Below are 21,461 nucleotides of genomic sequence, written 5' to 3'. Positions count from 1 at the left end.
AACCTACAGGTGAAAAACTGCGGTACCTCTCTCCCACATCAGTTGGTTTACAGAGCATTATACAGAACTTCAGCTGCAACTCAAACGTTTATACAAATTAAAATTTAACCAATTTAAACTTAACAGAGGCACTGTGACTAAATACTAACGACTAACTCATTATAGTGTGCACACCTGTGTGTGAAAAGGGAGGGAATATATGGGTGCCGTCATGGGATCAGAGAAATACTGTTATCGGTAAGTAAATACGATTTTCTCTTTCCCCCATGACGGCACCATGGAGAGAATCGCATAGATTTAAATTTTAGGGGGGACCACTGCCTCTAGAACCCTTTGCCCAAAGGTGAGATCTGAGGAGGTCAAGTCTAAGTGGTAGTGTTTGAAAAATGTAGAGGGGGAAGACCAGGTGGCAGCTCTACATATCTGTTGTAATGAAGCGCCGGCTCTCTCCACCCAGGATGATGCCACTGCCCTAGTTGAATGGGCTCTTATGTTCTCCGGGATGGTCATCCCACAGGATGAGTAGGATAGGGTGATGGCATCCCTTATCCATCTCGCCAACGTGGCTTTTGATGCTTTTTGTCTCTTCCGTGGACCCTGGAAGCAGACAAACAGAGCCCTATCCTTCCTGCACTCTCTTGTGGCTGCTAGATATTGGACAAGGCACCTTTTTACGTCTAGAATATGCAATACTTTTTCCCCTTTATTCTTGGGGCTCGGACAAAAGGAGGGCAAGGAGATCTCTTGAGTCCTATGAAACTGTGACGAGACTTTAGGGAGGTAAGCTGGGTCAGTCCTAAGAATTACTCTATCTTCGAGAATCTGAGTGAAGGGTGGGTATGCTGACAGAGCTTGTATATCACTAACGCCGCGGGCAGAGGTTAGGGCTACAAGAAGAGTAGTTTTAAGTGATAAGATTTTTAAAGGAGCATCAGACGGGGGCTCAAAGGGAGGCTTGGTTAGAGCATTTAGAACAAGATTTAGGTTCCAGGGAGGTGTAGTATGGAGAGGGATAGGCCTGGACCTACTTGAGGCTCTAATGAATCTCATAATCCAGTGATTTCTGGCTAAATCATGGTTGTACAAAGCTCCCAAGACTGCTACCTGGACTTTCAAGGTGCTGGTGGCTAATCCCTTTTCTATCCCTTTCTGTAGGAATTCAAGGATTTTTCCTATTGGGATTTCCCCGGCTGGGTCTGCACCTGAAACTGAAATACATTTTTTCCACACCTTCCCATATGCTTTTGTGGTCACTAGTTTTCTACTCTGTAGTAGAGTGGATACTAAGTTTGGTCAGAAACCCCTATTGCTTAGTAGCTCCCTCTCAAAAGCCAAGCTGTCATGTGTAGATTTTTTACGTTGGGGTGGAATACTGGCCCCTGGGATAAGAGATCCGGAGTGTCCGGTAGAACCCAAGGGTTTGATATAGACATCTTTCTTAGCCATGAGAACCATATTCTCTGAGGCCAGAATGGAGCTATCACGATCACCATTGCCTTGTCCTCCCATATCTTCCTCAGTACTAAGGGGACGAGGGATATCGGAGGAAACGCATAAGCGAGATGATATATTCCAGGGTATTGTGAAGGCGTCTAGAGCTATTGCCCCCCCCCCCCCCCCGGGGATCGATTGAGCAGAAGGTTTCTATTTTCTGATTTTGACTGTTCGCAAACAGGTCTATTTCTGGACGACCCCAAAGTTTTACGATCTGGTTGAACACTGACTGGTTTAACTCCCACTCCCCTTGTTTTAGGTGTGTCCGGCTTAGGAAATCCGCAGTTTGGTTCTCTGAGCCTTTTATGTGGAGAGCTGTCAGAGACCTTAGATTGTGCTCTGCTATGTGAAATATGGATTGGGTTACCTCCATCAATGCTCGAGACCTGGTGTCCCCTGGTGGTTTAGGTATGCTACCACTACCTGGTTGTCCGACAAAACCCTTACGTGATGGGAGTGAAGAAGATCTAGAAAGTGAATTAGAGCTAGTTTTACTGCTAACAGCTCCTTCATGTTTGAGGAGGCTAGTTTTTGTTTTTGAGCCCAAGGCCCTTGTGCCACCTGATTGTCTAGGTGTGCCCCCCACCCCCAGGGGCTTGCGTCCGTGGTTAAGGTTTTTTCTGTCGTTAGTGCCCAAGGAACCCCCTTGGTTAAATTTACTGGGTCTGTCCACCATGCTAAGGAGTGTACTGTGTTTGACGAGATGTTTAATTGTTCGTCTAAATTCCCGTGTAGAGAGACGCCTGAATCTAATATTTCCCATTGCAGGTCCCGGGTACGGCTTTGTGCCCACTGTACTGCTGGGATGCAGGCTGTCATGGATCCCAGCAGGGACATTGCTTTTCTCAGGGTAGTGACCGGGGATACTGTCATCTGTAGCACTGTCTGTGTCATTTTTTGGATCTTCCCCTGTTGAAGATAGCATTTCTGACTGATTGAGTCTAGGATTATCCCCAAGTACTCCTGTATCTGACTCGGTACAATTCTGGATTTGGGTATATTTAGTAGCCATCCTAGACTCGTTAGGGAACTCGCGACCATATCCAACTGTTTGCAGTGGTGGAGACACCTGCCACCAAGAGATCGTCCAGATAGGGGACTATTAGGACGTTTTGTTCCCTTATGTGGGCCATTACCTCTGACATTATCTTTGTAAATACCTTTGGTGCAATGGCTAACCCGAAGGGGAGAGCCCTGAATTGGTAGTGTTTTACTTCCCCCTGGATAGTCACTGCCAATTTGAGGTATTTTTGGTAATCTTTGTGAATGGGAACATGGTAGTATGCATCTCTTAAGTCTAGAACAGTCATGAAACATGAGGGAAAGAGCATCTTTACACAAAATTGTATTGTTTCCATCTTGAAATGTTGAATCTCAAGGAACTTGTTTAATCTTTTCAGATTTATGATCGCCCTGTACGTTCCATCCGGTATTCTGCGAAGGAAGAGGGGAGAGTAGAAGCCTTCACCTTTCTCCTAGTAGGGGACTTCTTGTAACACCCCTTTCTGAATTAAATTCAAGATTTCTTCTTAAAGGGCCGACTGTTCGTGTGATGGCTTTTGAGGCATTATCATGAAAGAATTGTTTGGAGGGATACGGAATTTTAGTTTGAGACCTTCTCTTATTATGCTTAATATCCAAGAACTGTTTGAAACTTTTTCCCAGGCTGGAAGAAAGTAGGTCAATCTCCCTCCGACCCGGGGAACACCTTCAATGTGGCTTTTTGTTGTCATAAAGCCTTTGTTCCTATTTCTTTTATCCTCCCATCCATCTTTGTTCCCTTTTGGGGGCCTCCTCCGCATGGACTTTCTGTTCCGAAAAGGGCGACTATGATTGATTGGGGAACCCAGGAAAGGATTTTTTCTTATCCCCAGCTTTGTCCAAGATGTCGTCTAAGGTTGAACCGAATAAGAACTCGACTTCACATGGAATTGAGCATAGTTTAGTCTTAGCTTGTAAGTCTCCAGGCCAGCATTTTAGCCACAGGGCACGCCTTGCGGCGTTTGAGAAGGAGGCTGACCTGGCCGCTAATCTATTAATTAATTGAGTCGGACATTTCGCTCTCTGACTCATCCATACTGGATTCTGGAGATCTATGGCTAGATCTACGTTTTTTCTTTAAGGTTTTAACGCCCTTAAGGGCATTCTCAACCTGGCTTCTTGTTAGGGTCTTAAGGTTTAAGGCGAAAGCCGGGGATTCTTCCTGGATTGTTTTCTCTATGCAAACGCTGCATAGTTTTTTCTTCCATGAAGAAGGTAGCTCTTCCGAGCATATAGCACATACCCTGTGCTTTGATTTGCCTACGCATTTCTTTCCCTAGAAAAGAATAACTCCGTATTAAAAAACTGACTTTCACGTAGATCACTCACCCTCCTGTGGAACGAGAGATACCGTCTCGGGCCTAGGGACTACTTCCATCACTGAATACGTCACAGGCTGTTTTAGTGGAGGTTCGGCTGCGCTGCGACCCCGACGGCCCACTGCTGCTGCGCTGTTGGGAAGAGGTGTCTCCTTTGCGCTGGCACTGTGAATGCTGGCGCTGGTGCTTCTGACGCTGCGTCTGTGTTTGCTCAGGAGATTGCTGTATGATCTTCTGTGCAACCCGCTGCTCCTGGTTACTCATGGTGACTACCGCACTGTAATCCGTCCGAGGAGGTTTGAATAATCCCTCCTTTCCCGCCTGGAAGCGCTCCCTTAATGCATTGCGCCGCCGGCAGAAGTGACGAACCGCGCATGCGCACTGTACCCCCGACCTGCTTGTTCATTTAGGGGAAGTGTGTGTGCACGCACATGGGTTTCGGCGTTCTACCTGGAGGCTTCAGCCTGCATTCATGCCGGGCTTCTCACTGGGTGCGATGGCACAAGACACCATCAGCGGGCAGCGTACCCGCATTCAGCGCACCAGCCATACAGTCCTGACCGTGGTGCCCGCAAAACGCCAGCACCTTGCTGTGCCTGAGTCTGCGTGAGACGGTGGCCGACGCCACCTCCGTGTTACGCCACACGCCGGCATGGAGACTCTTTTCGGTGACCGCCGCCACCTTACCTCCTTGTATATATGTATACACATATATACACCTTTTTTTTTTCTTTTCTCCAGGAGAGGCAGACTTGATCCTCCTTCACTGCCTCCCCCACTCACCCTCAAGGTACGCCGACCCCGGCAGTGGTGCTTCAGAGAAAGGGAATACTACTCGACCCAGCCGTGGCAGGGCGCCCCGCTGCCAGAAATCGTACTGTATCGGCCCCCGGTATCCCACAAAGAATCCTCAAGGTATGTGCTGTAGGTTCCCCGTCAAGGACAGGAAACCAACTGATGTGGGGGAGAGGTACCGCCCTTTTTCACCTGTAGGTTTCCTGTCCCTGAGGGCGGACCCCTCTCTCCGTGGTGCCGTCATGGGGGAAAGAGAAATAGTCACTACTCCTATAGATTAATTCAAAAAAGTTATAATTTCCAAAATGGAGTCACTTGATGGGAATTTCTACTGCGCTTGTTTTCTGCCATATAGTTGTGTTATGGTTTCTCCAAATGCTGTGTCCCATCTCCTCTGGAATCTGCTCCCATGACATCTGCTTTTGGTACCAAGAGTGGCCTTATTTATTCTGCAGGCAGCACTGGTGATGAAGGAGACGTCAGAACCAGAAGCTCTGGGCTCCGCAGGCTCTGTCCAGCCACTGAGATTGGGTTGCCGGAGACCAATAATATCATTCAATCTGGCAGTATAAGTTTGTGTGCTGTCCAGCTGAAATTATCTGCTCCCTACTTAAGCCAATTGGAAAGCACCACACTATACTAAAGCTCAAAGGATATTGACGGAAGCTGCCAGATACAGTCTTGTTCTCATCTAGTTCAGTCCTCTATGCTCAGCTCCCAGCTTTTTTGTTTCCTGTTGTAATTTTAAACTGTTTGCTGACTAATCTTCCATCTTCGGATTTTGTATTTTATCTGCCCTCCTGGTTCTGACCAGGTTACCTGACTAGTCTTCTTATGTAGTTATTCTCCAGGTGGTGTGCACATCAGTAGGTAGGATACAATTATATATTCCAAACCCAGGTTTTATTAATACAGCATACAAAACGTTTCAACTCTTATGAATTTTCTTCAGGTATTACATATAAACTATTACGGCTTTGTGCATTTTATATATAAAGGAAGTCAGTGCATATCATTTTTGGGTCGGGTGCCATACCAGAGTTTAACCCTTTTTAGACACACCCATATCACTCCAACTTTATCCAGAGCTTTACATGCATAAAAGCATAAATATGAAAAAGCTAATCCAAATCAAATTTAAAAAAAATTCCAAAATATTTTTCTAATGGCATATACGAAATTTATAAAGAAAATATTACTTATCAATAAAAAAAAAAAAAAAAAAAAACTTATAAGATTTATATAAAAAAAGCCCTATACAAAAAACTTTATCACCTTTTTATTATTTGTCTCTTTCTTGGGAGGTAGAAGAAACAAGACTGATGTGGTACAATGGAATTTCAATTTTTTCTCTTAATTCCTTCCCTCCTGTCATCTCGAAAATTGAAGAAATTTTTTTTTAAACTATTCCTTTCCTCCCCCACCCTTTCTCCTTCCCCCTTCCTTTTCTTCCTTCCTCTTTCTTTTTCTCCCCCTCCTTCCCTCTTCTCCTCCTCCTGTTTATACAACCCCCTTCTACCACATCATTCAGCCCATCAGGATATAATGTTCTTAATCGAAAGATCCAAAAGGAGTCTTTCCGATTAAGCGTTCATTATTCTGTTTAAAGAATTTCAAGTTATTTGTTCAACTGGGGTGACAATAACATTGAATTGTTTATTATGTTTTAAACATAGACGGTGTTCTAGTATTCCATTTTTTGCATTGTGCCTGTGGCCATTCATGCGGGCCCGCAAGGATTGTGTTGTGCGGCCCACATATTGTAGGCCACAGGCACAAGTAATCACATATATGACATTGTCTTTGTCACATGTTAAATTTTGTGTGATTTCCTATGTCTCACCGGTGCTGTAGGATGTGATAGATCTGCTATTATGTCCAATGATGTTACAACTACAGCATTTCCTAGAATCACATTTATACACCCCTGGTTTTACATCTATGTTTTTTAGAGAATTTTTTCTTTGTTTATTGGTCTTGTCCCTCACTCGATGTTTTTCTGAGGTTACTTGGTGCTATAATGCTCTTAACCGTACGGCCCCTACCAAAGGTAATCTCGAGCTTTTCTGGTCTACAATTTTTCAAATGGATCTTTAGCAAATACCAATATTTGTTTAAAATATTTCTTACTTGAATGTTGTCACTATTGAAGCCAGTAATAAAATTACAACGCCACTTTATACTATTTTCCTCCCCTTTATCATCTATTATTTGATGTTCTTTAACTCCTTTCCTGCTGAGGCATTCATCCTAATTTTTTTTTCAAATTGGATTTGCATGCCCCCATAAGATTTTTAGGGAATTTTTTGTTCATAATCTATTGTACAATAGTTTAGATTGTTCTATATAGTCTTTGTCACTAGTATTGTTCCTTCGGATATGGCAAAACTGACTAAAACAAATATTTTGTTTCCATTTTGGATAATTTGAACTGCGATAGTCCAGAAAGCCATTAGTATCAGTATTTTAAAACAAGGTTTTAGTATTAATTTTTTTGTTTTGATGGCTGATTTCCAAGTCCCAAAAAAAAATTATTTTTTCTTTGTTTTTCTCTGCGGAAAAGGAGATCCCCAGGTGTTCATGTTCATTGCTCTAATGAACTCTTGTGCCTCCTTCTCTTCACCCTTCCAAAAAAAGATCAAATCATCTATATATCGACGATAATATATTATGTGATGGCAATATGGCGGCTGGCAAATTGGCGATGAGGATTCGAAGCGCCCCATAAAGAGATTTGCAAAACTTGGGGCCACCCGAGTCCCCATCGCGGTGCCAAGCTGCTGTAACTACTGACTGTTTTTGGTTATTTATTTTGCCTTATATACAAGCCATTACCCTGGAAAGCATGCTCCTTAACATATTTCCCAGGAAAATCCATTTTGGTTTAGTTTCTGTAGGTTTTATTTTATTCCCCATGCTGTTGCCATGTCATTTGAGCACTGTTCCCATCGAAGTCCGCAATTCCTAGTCCCTCTGCAGACTGCCGGTGGGGCCACAGGAATAATGCCTGAGTTTCCTATAGACTTATATTGGGCTCGTTGCTCGGGTCGAGCACCCAAGCATTCCAATTTGCTTGATTTGAGTAACGAGAACCCCAGCATTTTAGTGCTCGCCTATCGCTAATACAGATCCCTCAAAAAACTTTAAAGAGGATTGACAGCTTGATTAATTATGCCTTTAAACAAAACATCTTAATCAAAAAAGAAAAATTATTTTTGACAAATACCCAAATAAGACCCTATTTTAGCACCTACCAAAGGTTCATAAAGATTGAATCCACCAGGGTGCCCGACTATATCAGGCATAGGATTATTGACTTGCCTTCTGTCTGCGGCCACCACAATGCTTTTTCCTGCCTTTTGGGGTGCTATGCATCCCTCCCCCTGTGTGCTGCTGTCGTCAGTCTGCATGTCCTCCTGCCAGCTTGGGTCAGTTACTACATCATCCTCCACCTCCTCGTCTTCCACATCCACACCCTGGTCCTCCTCCTGATTATCTGGCAATTGTGTCTCATCATCGTCCACCTCTTGTGACACTTTCTCACAGTCACCTTGTGACGGTGGCTGCTGAAATATATGGGCATCACTACATGTGATCTTCTCTTGCCCGGCTTCAAGTAGACCGGGCGAGAGGCTCGAATCTATAACTGGAAAAGTGAACAGCTCTTCGTAGTGTCCAAGTGTGGGATCAGTTGTCTCCAGGTACTCGGCATGGTGGGAGGAAGAAGGATCAGGGTGAGGAATATGCAGTTCAGTCTCACGGCTATTGAGACTTGACCATGTGTAAGACAGTGGTGGTCGTGGTGGCAAAGCGACTGGAAGCTCCAACCAACTCCAACCAACAACCTTTTGACACTGCTCTTGGTTTAATAGTGGAGTGCCGCGGTCCCCTAGTAATTCGTACAGGAAGGTCGGGCGAGAAGATGTGGGTGTTTGTTGTGTCACAATTTCAGCTTGCCCACGGCCACAACCTCTGCAGGCACCATCACGTACAGTTACCCGTCCCTTGCTACGCGCCTTGCCCATTCTAAATGGAGGACAATATTTTCTACGTTCACTATAAATAGCTGAATTTGGAGCGAACTTATATGTGATCCGTGTGACGGACAAACCACAGTTTGGAATAGCTGGTCTGTAGGTAACTATTTTTACCAGTAAACTGGTGTCAATAACTTTCGCTAACACGCTGCAACAAAAATTAAATGGAGGCCAGAAATGGCAGAATTTTGAGCGCACTTTTTATGTCTGATCCGTGCGACGACAAACCACAGTTGTAAATAGCTGGCCTGTAAAAAAAAAAAAATTATTCCTGGCCCCTGATACCTGGGGCTATGTCTAGAAATATATTTAATAGCAGCCGCAGACAGAAATGGACGCTCTTGCTATATGCACTGCAGTCTGCCACATACACTGCCTGCCTGGCAATGATTTCTATGCAGCTTAATTAGAAGGACTGTTAATTGAGACGTGTGTGTGTGTGTGTGTGTGTGTGTGTGTGTGTGTGTGTGTGTGTGTGTGTGTGTGTGTGTGTGTGTGTGTGTGTGTTATATATGGTATACCCACACTAAGTAAGAATCAAGCAAATCTCTGCCTAGCTCAGCAGCAACTCTACCTACACTGCCTAATTCCAGAGCAGACTGTAACGAGCATGGCGGAACCAGGTCTGACATAGACCTGATGACGCTATGCGGCCAGCCAATCACTAATAATAATAATCTTTCTTTTTATATAGCGATAACATATTCCGCAGCGCTTTACAGTTTGCACACATTATCATCGCTGTCCCCGATGGGGCTCACAATCTAAATTCCCTATCAGTATGTCTTTGGAATGTGGTAGGAAAACTGAGAACCCGGAGGAAACCCACGCAAACATGGGGAGAACATACAAACTCCTTGCAGATGTTGTCCTTGGTAGGATTTGAACCCAGGACTCCAGCACTGCAAGGCTGCAGTGCTAACTACTGAGCCACCGTGCTGCCAACATGGCTGCGGCATTACAGTGAAAGGCAGACAATCCCTGCATGTTCATTGGCTCTATGCAGGGCGCCAAGCAACCCCGGAAATACTAGGCGAGCACTGAGCCTCTCGAGCAGTGAGATGTTCGGGCGAGCACCGAGTAGGGCCAGCACGCTCGCTTCTCACTAATCTGTATCCACTTTCCTATAATACCTCTCATCGGAGAGTATATTGTATGCCTCCCTTAGGTAATCGTTTCGATTTTTTATCCTACACAGAAAAACGGAGTACAAGTCCAAACAAAATATTATTTTAAAATAAGCCAATAATTTTATTAACATATAGAATAACTGAACATACAAAACTAAGTAAACAAAAACAGACAAGGCACATACAAAAAAAACTCATGTGTGGAAGGACACAACTACTGTAGTAACAGAACAGGATGGCTAGTAAGCCACAGAGACACAATCCGTAACATCTGTTATAGTAGGAATAATATTAATAAAGTGCATAGTGTAAGAAAACTATTGCACATAATCCAGACAGTTCTAATCCATATGTGCACCAGGCTTGAGATGTTCTCAACTCTGATTCTAACCTCCAACCTCACTACAAAGTGTCAGACAGTGTCCTTTTAAGGGTTACTACACTCACCCATGAAAGTATCTGTCAGTGTGTGTCCAGTGGCAGCCCCGACGCACTGACAGCCCACCGAGGAAGCCCACGCGAAACGCGCGTCGGGGCTGCTACTGGACACACACTGACAGATAATTTCACCTTTTCAGCTGCCAAGTGACCAACAACAGTGTGCCCCTAAGGTCTATTTGTTTCCATTTTCTCCTTTGTGAATAAGTCCAATGTTATCACCACATAAAAAGACAAGTCAGATTTGAAAAATGGGACCTGGTTAGGAACAGAAAACTTGCTGCGGAAAGTGGTTAAATCAGAGTAATTTGGGAACTAACTACTATAATTTAAGTATAGACAATAACAAATCTACTGAAGTGATGAAACTCAAACAGTCTTCATCAGTAAAAAGAAAAAATATATATATATAATAATAATAATAATAATAATGAGTAACTAAAGGGTGAAACCTCTCTGTAATAAAAGTATGGGGCTCGGTGGCTCTTGGCAAATTAAACTATCGTAAGGGCCAATATTTTCGGTCAATAGAATTTCAAGAAGCCATCCACAGCTTAGAGTTATTATATGACACAGGTATAATTTTTTTTATGTAGTTTATCACAATCCTCTATGAAGTTAGTTTTAAAAGAAATTGAAAAGTCAGGATAAAGGCAAACTCTGTTATTGTACAGAAATTCACACTTGGCCCTCACTGCCCATTTAACCCCTTTAGGCTACGTTCACATTTGCGTTGTTGGGCGCAGCGTCGTCGATGCATACCGACGCATGTGTCATGTGCCCCTATCTTTAACACGGGGGGGGGGCAATGGCCATGCGCCGGTATGCGTTGTCTACCGTTTTGTGACGCATGTGTCATTTGAGCACAACAGTCAGGGCGCAGGCGACACTACATGATGCAGTTTTTCTGCGTCAAATATAAGGTAAATGTTGAACGCATGCGTCACAAAACGCTGCGTTGTGTATGCGTTGTGTCGACGACGCTGCGCCCAACAACGCAAATGTGAACGTTACCTTACCCCCAAGGGTGCACGTTAATGACCAGGCCAATTTTTTATAACTCTGGAACGCTTCAACGGATCCCGGTGATTCTGACAATGTTTTCTCGTGACATATTGTACTTCATGATAGTGGTAAAATTTCTTTGATATTACCTGCGTTTATTTGTGAAAAAAACGGAAATTTGGTGAAAATTTCGCAATTTTCCAACTTTGAATTTTTATGCAACTAAATCAGAGATATGTCATACAAAACACTTAATAAGTAACATTTCCCACATGTCTACTTTACATCAGCACAATTTTGGAACCAAATTTTTTTTTTTGTTAGGGAGTTATAAGGGTTAAAAGTTGACCAGCAATTTTTCATTTCTACAACACCATTTTTATTTTAGGGACCACATCTCATTTGAAGTCATTTTGAGGGGTCTATATAATAGAAAATAACCAAGTGTGACACCATTCTAAAAACTGCACCCCTCAAGGTGCTCAAAACCACATTCAAGAAAGTTAATTTACCCTTCAGGAGTTTCACAGGAATTTTTGGAATGTTTAAATAAAAATTAACATTTAACTTTTTTTCACACAAAATTTACTTCAGCTCCAATTTGTTTTATTTTACCAAGGGTACCAGTAGAACATGGACCCCAAAAGTTGTTGTCCAAATTGTCCTGAGTACGCTGATACCACATATGTGGGGGTAAACCACTGTTTGGGAGCATGGGAGAGCTCGGAAGGGAAGGAGAGCCGTTTGACTTTTCAATGCAAAATTGACAGGAATTGAGATGGGACGCCACGTTGCGATTGGAGAGCCACTGATGTGCCTAAACATTGAAACCCCCCACAAGTGACACCATTTTGGAAAGTAGACCTCCCAAGGAACTTATCTAGATGTGTGGTGAGCACTTTGACCCATTAAGTGATTTATAGAGGTTTATAACGCAGAGCCGTAACATAAAAAATCATTTTTTCACAAAAATGATCTTTTTGCCCCCAATTTTTTATTTTCCCAAGGGTAAGAGAAGAAATTGGACCCCAAAAGTTGTTGTCCAATTTGTCCTGAGTATGCTTATACCCCATATGTGGTGGGAACCACCGTTTGAGCGCATGGCAGAGCTCGGAAGGGAAGGAGCATCATTTGGAATGCAGACTTAGATGGATTGGTCTGCAGGCGTCACATTGCGTTTGCAGAGCCCCAAATGTACCTAAACAGTAGAAACCCCCCACAAGTGACCCCATATTGGAAACTATACCCCCCAAGGAACTTATCTAGATGTGTTGTGAGAACTTTGAACCCCCAAGTGTTTCACTACAGTTTATAACGCAGAGCCGTGAAAATAAAAAATCTTTTTTCCACAAAAATTATTTTTTAGCCCCCAGTTTTGTATTTTCCCAAGGGTAACAGGAGAAGTTGGACCCCAAAAGTTGTTGTCCAATGTGTCCTGAGTACGCTGATACCCCATATGTTGGGGTAAACCCCTGTTTAGGCGCACGGGAGAGCTCGGAAGAGAAGGAGCACTGTTTTACTTTTTCGCAGAATTGGCTGGAATTGAGATCGGACGCCATGTCGTGTTTGGAGAGCTCATGATGTGCCTAAACAGTGGAAACCCCCTCAATTCTAACTGAAACCCTAATCCAAACACACCCCTAACCCTAATCCCAACGGTAACCCTAACCACACCCCTAACCCTAACCACACCCCTAACCCTAATCCTAACCCTATTCCCAACCGTAAATGTAATCCAAACCCTTACCCTAACTTTAGCCCCAACCCTTACTGTAGCCTTAACCCTAACGGGAAAATGGAAATAAATACATTTTTTTAATTTTTCCCTAACTAAGGGGGTGATGAAGGGGGGTTTAATTTACTTTTATAGCGGGTTATTTAGCGGATTTTTATGATTGGCAGCCGTCACACACTGAAAGACGCTTTTTATTGCAAAAAATATTTTTTGCGCTACCACATTTTGAGAGCTATAATTTTTTCATATTTTGGTCCACAGAGTCATGTGAGGTCTTGTTTTTTGCAGGACGAGTTGACGTTTTCATTGGTAACTTTTTCGGGCACATGACATTTTTTGATCGCTTTTTATTCCGATTTGTGTGAGGCAGAATGACAAAAAACCAGCTATTCATGAATTTCTTTTGGGGGAGGCGTTTATACCGTTTCGCGTTTGGTAAAATGGATAAAACAGTTTTATTCTTCGGGTCAGTACAATCACAGGGATACCTCATTTATATCTTTTTTATGTTTTGTCGCTTTTATACGATAACTATTTTATAGAAAAAAATAATTATTTTTGCATCGCTTTATTCTGAGGACTATAACTTTTTTATTTTTTCTTAGATGACGCTGTATGGCGGCTCGTTTTTTGCGGGACAAGATGACGTTTTCGGCGGTACAATGTTTATTTATATCCGTCTTTTTGATTGCGTGTTATTCCACTTTTTGTTAGGCGGTATGATAATAAAACGTTTTTTTGCCTCTTTTTTTTTTTTTCAGGGTTCACTGAAGGGGTTAACTAGTGGGACAGTTTTATAGGTCGGGTCATTATGGACGCAGCGATACTAAATATGTGTACTTTTTTTTTATTTAGATAAAGAAATTTATTTATAGGAACAATATATTTTTTGGGGAAGGAATTTTTTTTTTTATTTTTTTTTTTTACACATGTGAATATTTTTTTTTTTTACACTATAACACTGCCCCGGGGGGGGGGAAGGGCATCATGTTATAGTGTAAGATCGCTGACCTGACACTTTCCTGTGCACGGTGTCAGATCGGCGATCTGACATGCACAGCTCCAGGTTTCCCGGCACCTGCTCTGAGCAGGCGCTGTGATGCCACCTCTCTGCAGGACCCGGATGCAGCGGCCATCTTAAATCCGGGCCTGCTGCAGGGAGGAGGAGGTAAGAGACCCTCGGAGCAACGCGATCACATCGCGTTTTGCTCCGGGGGTCTCAGGGAAGCACGCAGGGAGCACCCTCCCTGCGCGATGCTTCCCTATACCGCCGGAACACTGCGATCATGTTTGATCGCTGTGTGCGGGGGTTAATGTGCCTTAATGTGCCGGGGGCGGTCCGTGACCGCTCCTGGCACATAGTGCCGGATGTCAGCTGCGATAGTCAGCTAAAACCCGGCCGCCATCGGCCGCGTCCCCCCCGTGAGCATATGACGTACTATCCCGTCGGTGGTCATACGGGCCCACCCCACCTCGACGGGATAGTACATCTAATGTCAGAAAGGGGTTAATGTTATTGATCATAAAACCAAAATTTGGCCAGAAACACTGGACCTGGTCTTGTAGGGACCATATGAGCACATTCAGCAGCACAAAAAAAGAGGAGGTAAATTCATCCAGTAAGATATCAGAGTTCTAGGGAAACTGTCACAAACCTGGATCATGGACTCGCTGTGCCAAGAACCCAGCTTTCCCAGGAAGGGCGTGGCCTAGTAGCTACCTGGTTTTCACTAGAGACCCTGATGGCGGAGTTAGGCATGCGCTGCAGATAGCTGCCAGGCACCATTCCTGGGCAGTCTCAGGTACTACAGCAGCTGACCCCAAGGGAAAGGATTGCAGTTACGAGCTATGAGTCAATGGCAGGACAGGATTCAGATACTGGTAGACCAGATAACAGAGCCGGTGCAGACACTATGGATTCTAGATCACGAGTCAGGACGGACACTGATCCTTGTTCAGACAGTGCAGATTCTGGAACACTATCCAGGATGGACACTGGTGATAGTCCAGACAACAAGGCTTTTAGGAAAGTGTTCAGATTCAGACAATACGGGTTTCAGAAACGGGTTCAGTTTCAGATAACCTGGGTTTCGCAAAGTTTCTGGTTCAGACAATACAGGCTTCAGGAACAGGTTCAGGATCAGACACTATGGGACTCAAGCACAGGGACCTGACAACATACTACTTACACACTAAGTAGAGAAAATACAGGAGTTGCTCAGCTTCCTCCCTAATGTGGAGGGAGCTTTAAATACCTGATGCCTCCCAGCTATTGGCTGGTGGCATTTCCAAAGTGCGAGCGCTGCCCTTTTAAGAAAATTATGTCGGCTGCCCTACTTGGAGGAGGGAGAAGGACCATGCAGTGACGCTGGCATTGGCATTACATTAACCACCCTCTTCTCCGCAGAAGTGGGGGATGAATATTCTCCTTGAACTCCCATGAACTATCTTCAGGGCCACGTGCTCTTCAGTCCACAAGGAAAAAGGTTTCATCTTCTTCAAGGCCAGGATGCTTCTTACCATCAGAGCAGACTGAAGCAGGCATAGTAACAGTATCCTTGAATTGCCAAGTCTCTCCCTGCCTGGTATGTCCAGCCACCATCTTGGAAGAATCAAAGACAAGTTGGGGTTCTTACCCATGGTTGCTGGATAGAAAAGACCTGAAAAGCATATCAGCCTTGATGTTCTTGTCAGATGGCCAAATGGGAATTGAAGATACCCTCTCTGAATAAATCTCCAAACCGGTGTCCACGAAGATAAGTCCTCGAGGCAGTGAGGATTCTGGGAGTAGGTCTATGGAACAATCACCAGGTCTGTGTGGAGGTAAATGTTTCTGCTTCCTTCCCATCGGAGACATCAGCGTACAAACAGTCCACAGATGGCAGTACTGGCGTAGAAGATGGCTTCATCTACGCTGAATTGAACCACAGGGACCAGACACTTCTCGTGATAAGACTGTCCTCAATGAAGCACTTCACCGGAGTTCCAGTATAGAATAGGTTCATGACTTCGTAGCCACGGAACAACCAAGATACGTGGATGAAATAGACCAAACAGCACATAGAAGGTGATCTTCTCCGTATGCAACAATTCTACCTGGAGCTCTACTTGCTCAGTAACTACTTGAACAGCTTTGGATAGGGCCTGTGTCTCGACTGACGAAACCAAAGGACTCTGGAGGAGACAGACGGGAATCTGATACACATCTGTTATGGCTTTCTGCAAGAAATTTCCCGCCAAAGTCAAAAGTAGGCTGTCTCCACAAACTGGAAGCCTCCACATGATACAGATACAATCAGAGTCAACGGCGGAGAAGTATTACTCTCGCCTAGGGTAGCCTCTCTTACAGATCCTAGGCTTTGGAGTTTTTCAGACTTCTCAGTACTAAAATGAATGAAATGTTCAGCATCACCACAGCAGTAGCATAATCCCTTGGCATGACTGTGTTCCAGCTGCTGCTAAACAAGCCTAACACGATCGACCTGCATATGTTCAGAGAAGATAAATGTTTCAGAAGGCTGTGGAAAGAGTGGTCTCTGGAAGGAAGGAGCCAGATGTGACAGTTTCCTCTCACAGGACACCTATCGGATTCATTACTGGAACCTGAGGTCGATCCTTATCGCCAGGGAAATAAGGTTGTCTAGAGTAGCAACGATATCTTGACTAGCCAATTTATCCTTTTTCCTTCTAGACAAACCCTTCCAGAAAGCAGCTACCAAAGCTTCATAGCTCCCACCAATTTTGGAAGACCGTGTGAAGAACCAGATGGCATAGTGGCTTAAAGACAGAATGTCACGCGTGTGTCAGGTGTGACAGTCAGTCACTCTCGATCCAGATGAAGTCATTGCTCTTAGCTCTGCAAGCACTTTCTGGATCTTGTATCTCTGTTGCGGAGGGATATCCTTCTCCTTCTAGGATCTAGCAGAGATCTCCCCAATATGCTGCTTATTAACACACCTTTGCTGGATGTTTAAGTACCTTTATTCGCTTCACCAAGGCGTCGGTGATAGTTCTATTTCCCTTTGTCTGGTTGAAAGTACTAGTAGTCCACTATTTCCTTCTTGGCGTTCTCTTGGAAGGATAGCTGGCGTGATCTCTTTGGTGATTTCTCAAGCTAAGTGTATTCCCTAGTTTGTTTATCTTATTTGTCTGTAGTTGTAATGGGGGCTGACTAGTGATTACCCCATCCCTATCCAGGGCCTATCGCTAGGGGCAGTCAGGGATTAGGCTCCTGCTCGCCGATAGTAGGGAAACCAGGAGTGGCTACTTGGTTTTTGATAGAGCTTCTCATAATGGAGTTAGGCTTGTACTGCAGATAGCCACCAGGTACAACTCCTGGGCAGTCCCCGATACTGCGGAGCTGACCCAATGGGTCAGGATGGCAGTCCATACTACATACAGGTGCTTCTCAAAAAATCAGAATATCATCAAAAAGTAAATATATTTCAGTTCTTCAATACAAAAAGTGAAACTCATATTACATAGAGTCATTACAGACAGAGTGATCTATTTCAAGTGTTTATGTAAATGTTGATGATTATGGCTTACAGCCAATGAAAAACCCAAAAGTCAGTATCTCAGTAAATTAGAATACTTTATAACACCAGCTTGAAAAATGATTTTAAAATCTGAAATGTTGGGCTCCCAAAATGTATGTTCAGTAAATGCACTCAATACTTAGTTGGGGCTCCTTTTGCATCAATTACTGCATCAATGCGGTGTGAAGTGGAGGCGATCAGCCTGTGGCACTGCTGAGGTGTTATGGAAGCCCAGGTTGCTTTGATAGCAGTCTTCAGCTCGTCTGCATTGTTGGGTCGTGTCTCTCATCTTCCTCTTGACAATAACCCATGAATTCTCTATGGGGTTAAGGCCAGGTGAGTTTGCTGGCTTATCAAGCACAGTGATACTGCTGTTTTTAAACCAAGTATTGGTAATTTTGGCAGTGTGGACAGATACCAAGTCCTGCTGGAGAATGAAATTTCCTTCTCCAAAAAACTTGTCGGCAGAGGGAAGCATGAAGTGCTCTAAAATTTCCTGGTAGACGGCTGTGCTGACTTTGGTCTTGATAAAACACAGTGGACCTACACCAGCAGATGACATGGCTCGCCAAGCCATCAATGATTGTGGAAACTTCACACCAGACCTCAAGCAGCTTGGATTGTGGCCTCTCCACTCTTCCTCCAGACTCTGGGACCTTGATTTCCAAATAAAACGTAAAAGTAACTTTCATCTGAAAACACCACCTTAGACCACTGAGCAACAGTCCAGTCCTTGGCCCAGGTAAGACGCTTCTGGCGTGGTCTATTGTTCATGAGTAGCTACACACAAGGATGTGACAATTGAAGCCCATGTCCTGGATAAGTCTGTGCGCGGTGGCTCTTGAAGCAATGACTCCAGCATCAGTCCACTCCTTGTGAATCTCCCCAAAATTTTTAAAATAATCCTTTCATGGCTGCAGTTATCCCGGTTGCTTGTGCATCTTTTTCTACCACACATTTTCCTTTCACTCAACGTTCCATTATTATGCTTGGATACAGCACTCTGAACAGCCAGTTCCTTTAGCAATGACCTTTTGTGGCTTCCCCTCCTTGTGGAGTGTGTCAGTGACTGCCTTCTGGACATTGGTCAAGTCAGCAGTCCTCCCCATGATTGTGGAGCTACTGAAACAGACTAAGGGGCCTTTTGTAAAGCTTAGGAAGCCTTTGCAGGTGTTTTTTGTTAATTAATATAATTTACTGAAATAATGACTTTTGGGTTTTCATTGGCTGTAAGCTATAATGATCAACATTAACATAAATAACACTTGAAATCGATCACTCTGTTTGTAATTGTGATTTCTCTTACAGGCCCATTATAATGTTTTTGTTCAAGTGATTTTCTAACTTTTCAGCACATTCTACTTACGCTGTCATTTGGTTTTGTAGTTTACAGACCTGGACAGGAAATGGTCAGTGTCTCCTAATTTCAGGGGGTAGGTGGATTTCCCAGATTGTAAGCTCTATAGAAAAGAGCTTTCAATACACAAAGTAATTTGGACAGTTTTGGGTGGGGGAGAATATTGTGGTCTAGAGACAAAATTGTGATCAGACGAGTGAGATATGACTGAACTACTTCTTTACTTCTCTGTATTTAGTAATTACTACTCACCTGAGTAGCCATATGTAGGAGTCACCTCTTCACACCGCTCATCACCCCTCACATATGTCTCTGTAGTATTAATATGATCCTGATCTTTACCCTGAAACAAATATTGTATCAATCACCAACAGAGGGAGAAGTCACATCTACGATCAGCTCTAATCCTGCCATCTCCACCGTTCTCATTATACAAGTAAAAAACATCACTCTGGGGGGATAAAACAAGACTGAGCACAAGACCTTCACAGCCGTCTACACATCATAGGAGAGATCTCATGACACCTTCTCTCCATCTACCTGATGATCTTGAGGAACACTGGGATCTTCTTGTTTACAGTCCTGTGGAAGAAGAGGACGGGGACATCTCTCTGGTGTTGTCCTCTTACTGGATAGATCTGGAGGAAACACATACAGGGACTGAATTCATTCTTTACATACAGATAATTATAGGCCGTGTGTATTTAGTCCTGTCTATTACCTGGTGATATGAGGGGCCAGGGAACCTCCATCATGACGTCCTTGTACAGATCTTTGTGTCCTTCTAAATACTCCCACTCCTCCATGGAGAAATAGACAGCGACATCCTGACACCTTATAGGAACCTGACACATACAATGATACTGTCATCCCCCAGATCCCTTCACAGCGTTATTGTATAATGTCCCAGAATTCCCAGCACTGTCACCTCTCCAGTCAGCAGCTCAATCATCTTGTAGGTCAGTTCTAGAATCTTCTGGTCATTGATGTCCTCATGTATCAGGGGGTGAGGTGGAGGCCCCGTGACTGGGCTCAGGGGTCTTCCCCATCCCTCAGACACAGGGTCCTGACAGCGCTCACTAGAGGTCTTCTTCACTACTGTGTAATCCTGGTTATGGAGAGACACATTAATAAACTCACTACAGACATTTCCAGAGTCCTCACCTCTCCAGTTCTGTCCATCTGTTATTCCCATAGATAAGAATGATGTAATGTGACGTCATCAGAATCTCTCACCTCTCCAGTAAGCCAGAAGAGGATCTCTAGGGTGAGGTGTAATATCCTCTCCGCCATCTTGTCTCTGTCCATATCCATCTTTAATGGATAAGTCAAAAAAATTCTCTTATATAAAAGATCTTCACAGAGGATCCGATATTGTAGAGACCTGAATGAGAAGAAGATGAGCCGATGTAACATAAAAATAATACAAAAGTAATAATACAATTACTGGAGATAATAAGGGAAACATATGAGGAAATTTATTATTTTAGTTAGTTTTCTTCTTACATCTACTAATAAAACCTATATATTTTAGGCCACAGACAATAAGCAGTTTCTCCCTCGGAGTCGGCAGCTGAATACGTTTCTCATAGACTCATCTTCCATAACGCTAATTCTCGTCTCTTTTACCGACACTGGAATCGGCATTAGCAATACTGCAGGAGATATTCATTACACGTGACAGGAGAAATAACTACTTCATGATGAGGACGACATCTTCATCTTCTACTACGGCTCTAGAAACAGATTTGTCCAGAGTCGGTCACTGACTCCATCACCACCGGCCGTCTATATGAAGGTTTCCCGTCTTCCCCGCACTGTAATCTTCTATCACGTTAGATCTCAGGTCTGATTCACACACAGAAGTTTGAGGCTTTTATAAAAGATTTTTTTGCAAGAACCAAGGCAGGAGATATTTGATGATAAATTGATAATATCTCTATGTACAGTTTTTTTTTAGCATTTTCCTGTAGGCTTCCGTATACTACATGAAAAACACCCCGAAAAGAAAAAAAAAACAGTACTGGGGAACATTATACTGTGTGGGGGCCCCGTACTATAAGAGTAATACATGCTTCCTTGGTTCCCGTCTTTCATAGTTGGGTCATTTGTATCTATCAGCAGAAAAGGAACAAAACCATTGTGATTCTAAGGGCTTGTTTCCACTTGCGAGAAACAGGTCCGTATCTCGCATGTGGAAACCAAGCTGTGGCGCCGGCACTCCAGAGCGGAGCGTGCGGCCGCATAGGAACACATGGAGCTGCACGCTCCGCTCCAAAGTGTCGGCGCCACAGCTTGGTTTCCACATGCGAGATACGGACCTGTTTCTCGCAAGTGGAAACAAGCCCTTATGAGGAGGCAACACAAAACCCCCTAAATATAACATTGTATAACACCCCCACAATCTGTGACTCTTCAGGGTAAATCGCTCTCTCACCATTGGATTAGAGCTGATACTATGAAGCTAAAGGGACTAAACAGACTTTCTGTCACCTCCATAAAGGGGCACTTTTCCGTGTTTGTCAGGACTGTCCGGGGATTATTAGAGGGGATAGTTTCCCCCCAATTAGAA

At 43.8% G+C, this 21,461-nt stretch overlaps 1 protein-coding gene across 1 annotated transcript in view; it reads right to left on the bottom strand.

The window, feature by feature from the left end:
• The window catches only part of LOC143768212 (uncharacterized), a 63,613-nt gene that overhangs the window by 42,063 nt on the left and 89 nt on the right, over nucleotides 1-21,461 (bottom strand). The window contains exons 2-6 of the mRNA XM_077256906.1: nucleotides 20,126-20,273; nucleotides 19,818-19,997; nucleotides 19,611-19,734; nucleotides 19,430-19,527; nucleotides 19,142-19,232 (exon numbers count right to left, since the gene is read on the bottom strand). Of these exons, the coding sequence (XP_077113021.1) occupies nucleotides 19,142-19,232; nucleotides 19,430-19,527; nucleotides 19,611-19,734; nucleotides 19,818-19,997; nucleotides 20,126-20,273 (641 nt within the window). The remainder of the gene's footprint in view (nucleotides 1-19,141; nucleotides 19,233-19,429; nucleotides 19,528-19,610; nucleotides 19,735-19,817; nucleotides 19,998-20,125; nucleotides 20,274-21,461) is intronic.

This window comes from Ranitomeya variabilis, chromosome 4, assembly GCF_051348905.1.
Source record: "Ranitomeya variabilis isolate aRanVar5 chromosome 4, aRanVar5.hap1, whole genome shotgun sequence".
Classification (NCBI taxonomy): Eukaryota; Metazoa; Chordata; class Amphibia; order Anura; family Dendrobatidae; genus Ranitomeya; species Ranitomeya variabilis.
The sequence above is the reverse complement of the archived record's forward strand: the minus strand, read 5'-3'. Positions and strand labels throughout refer to the sequence as shown.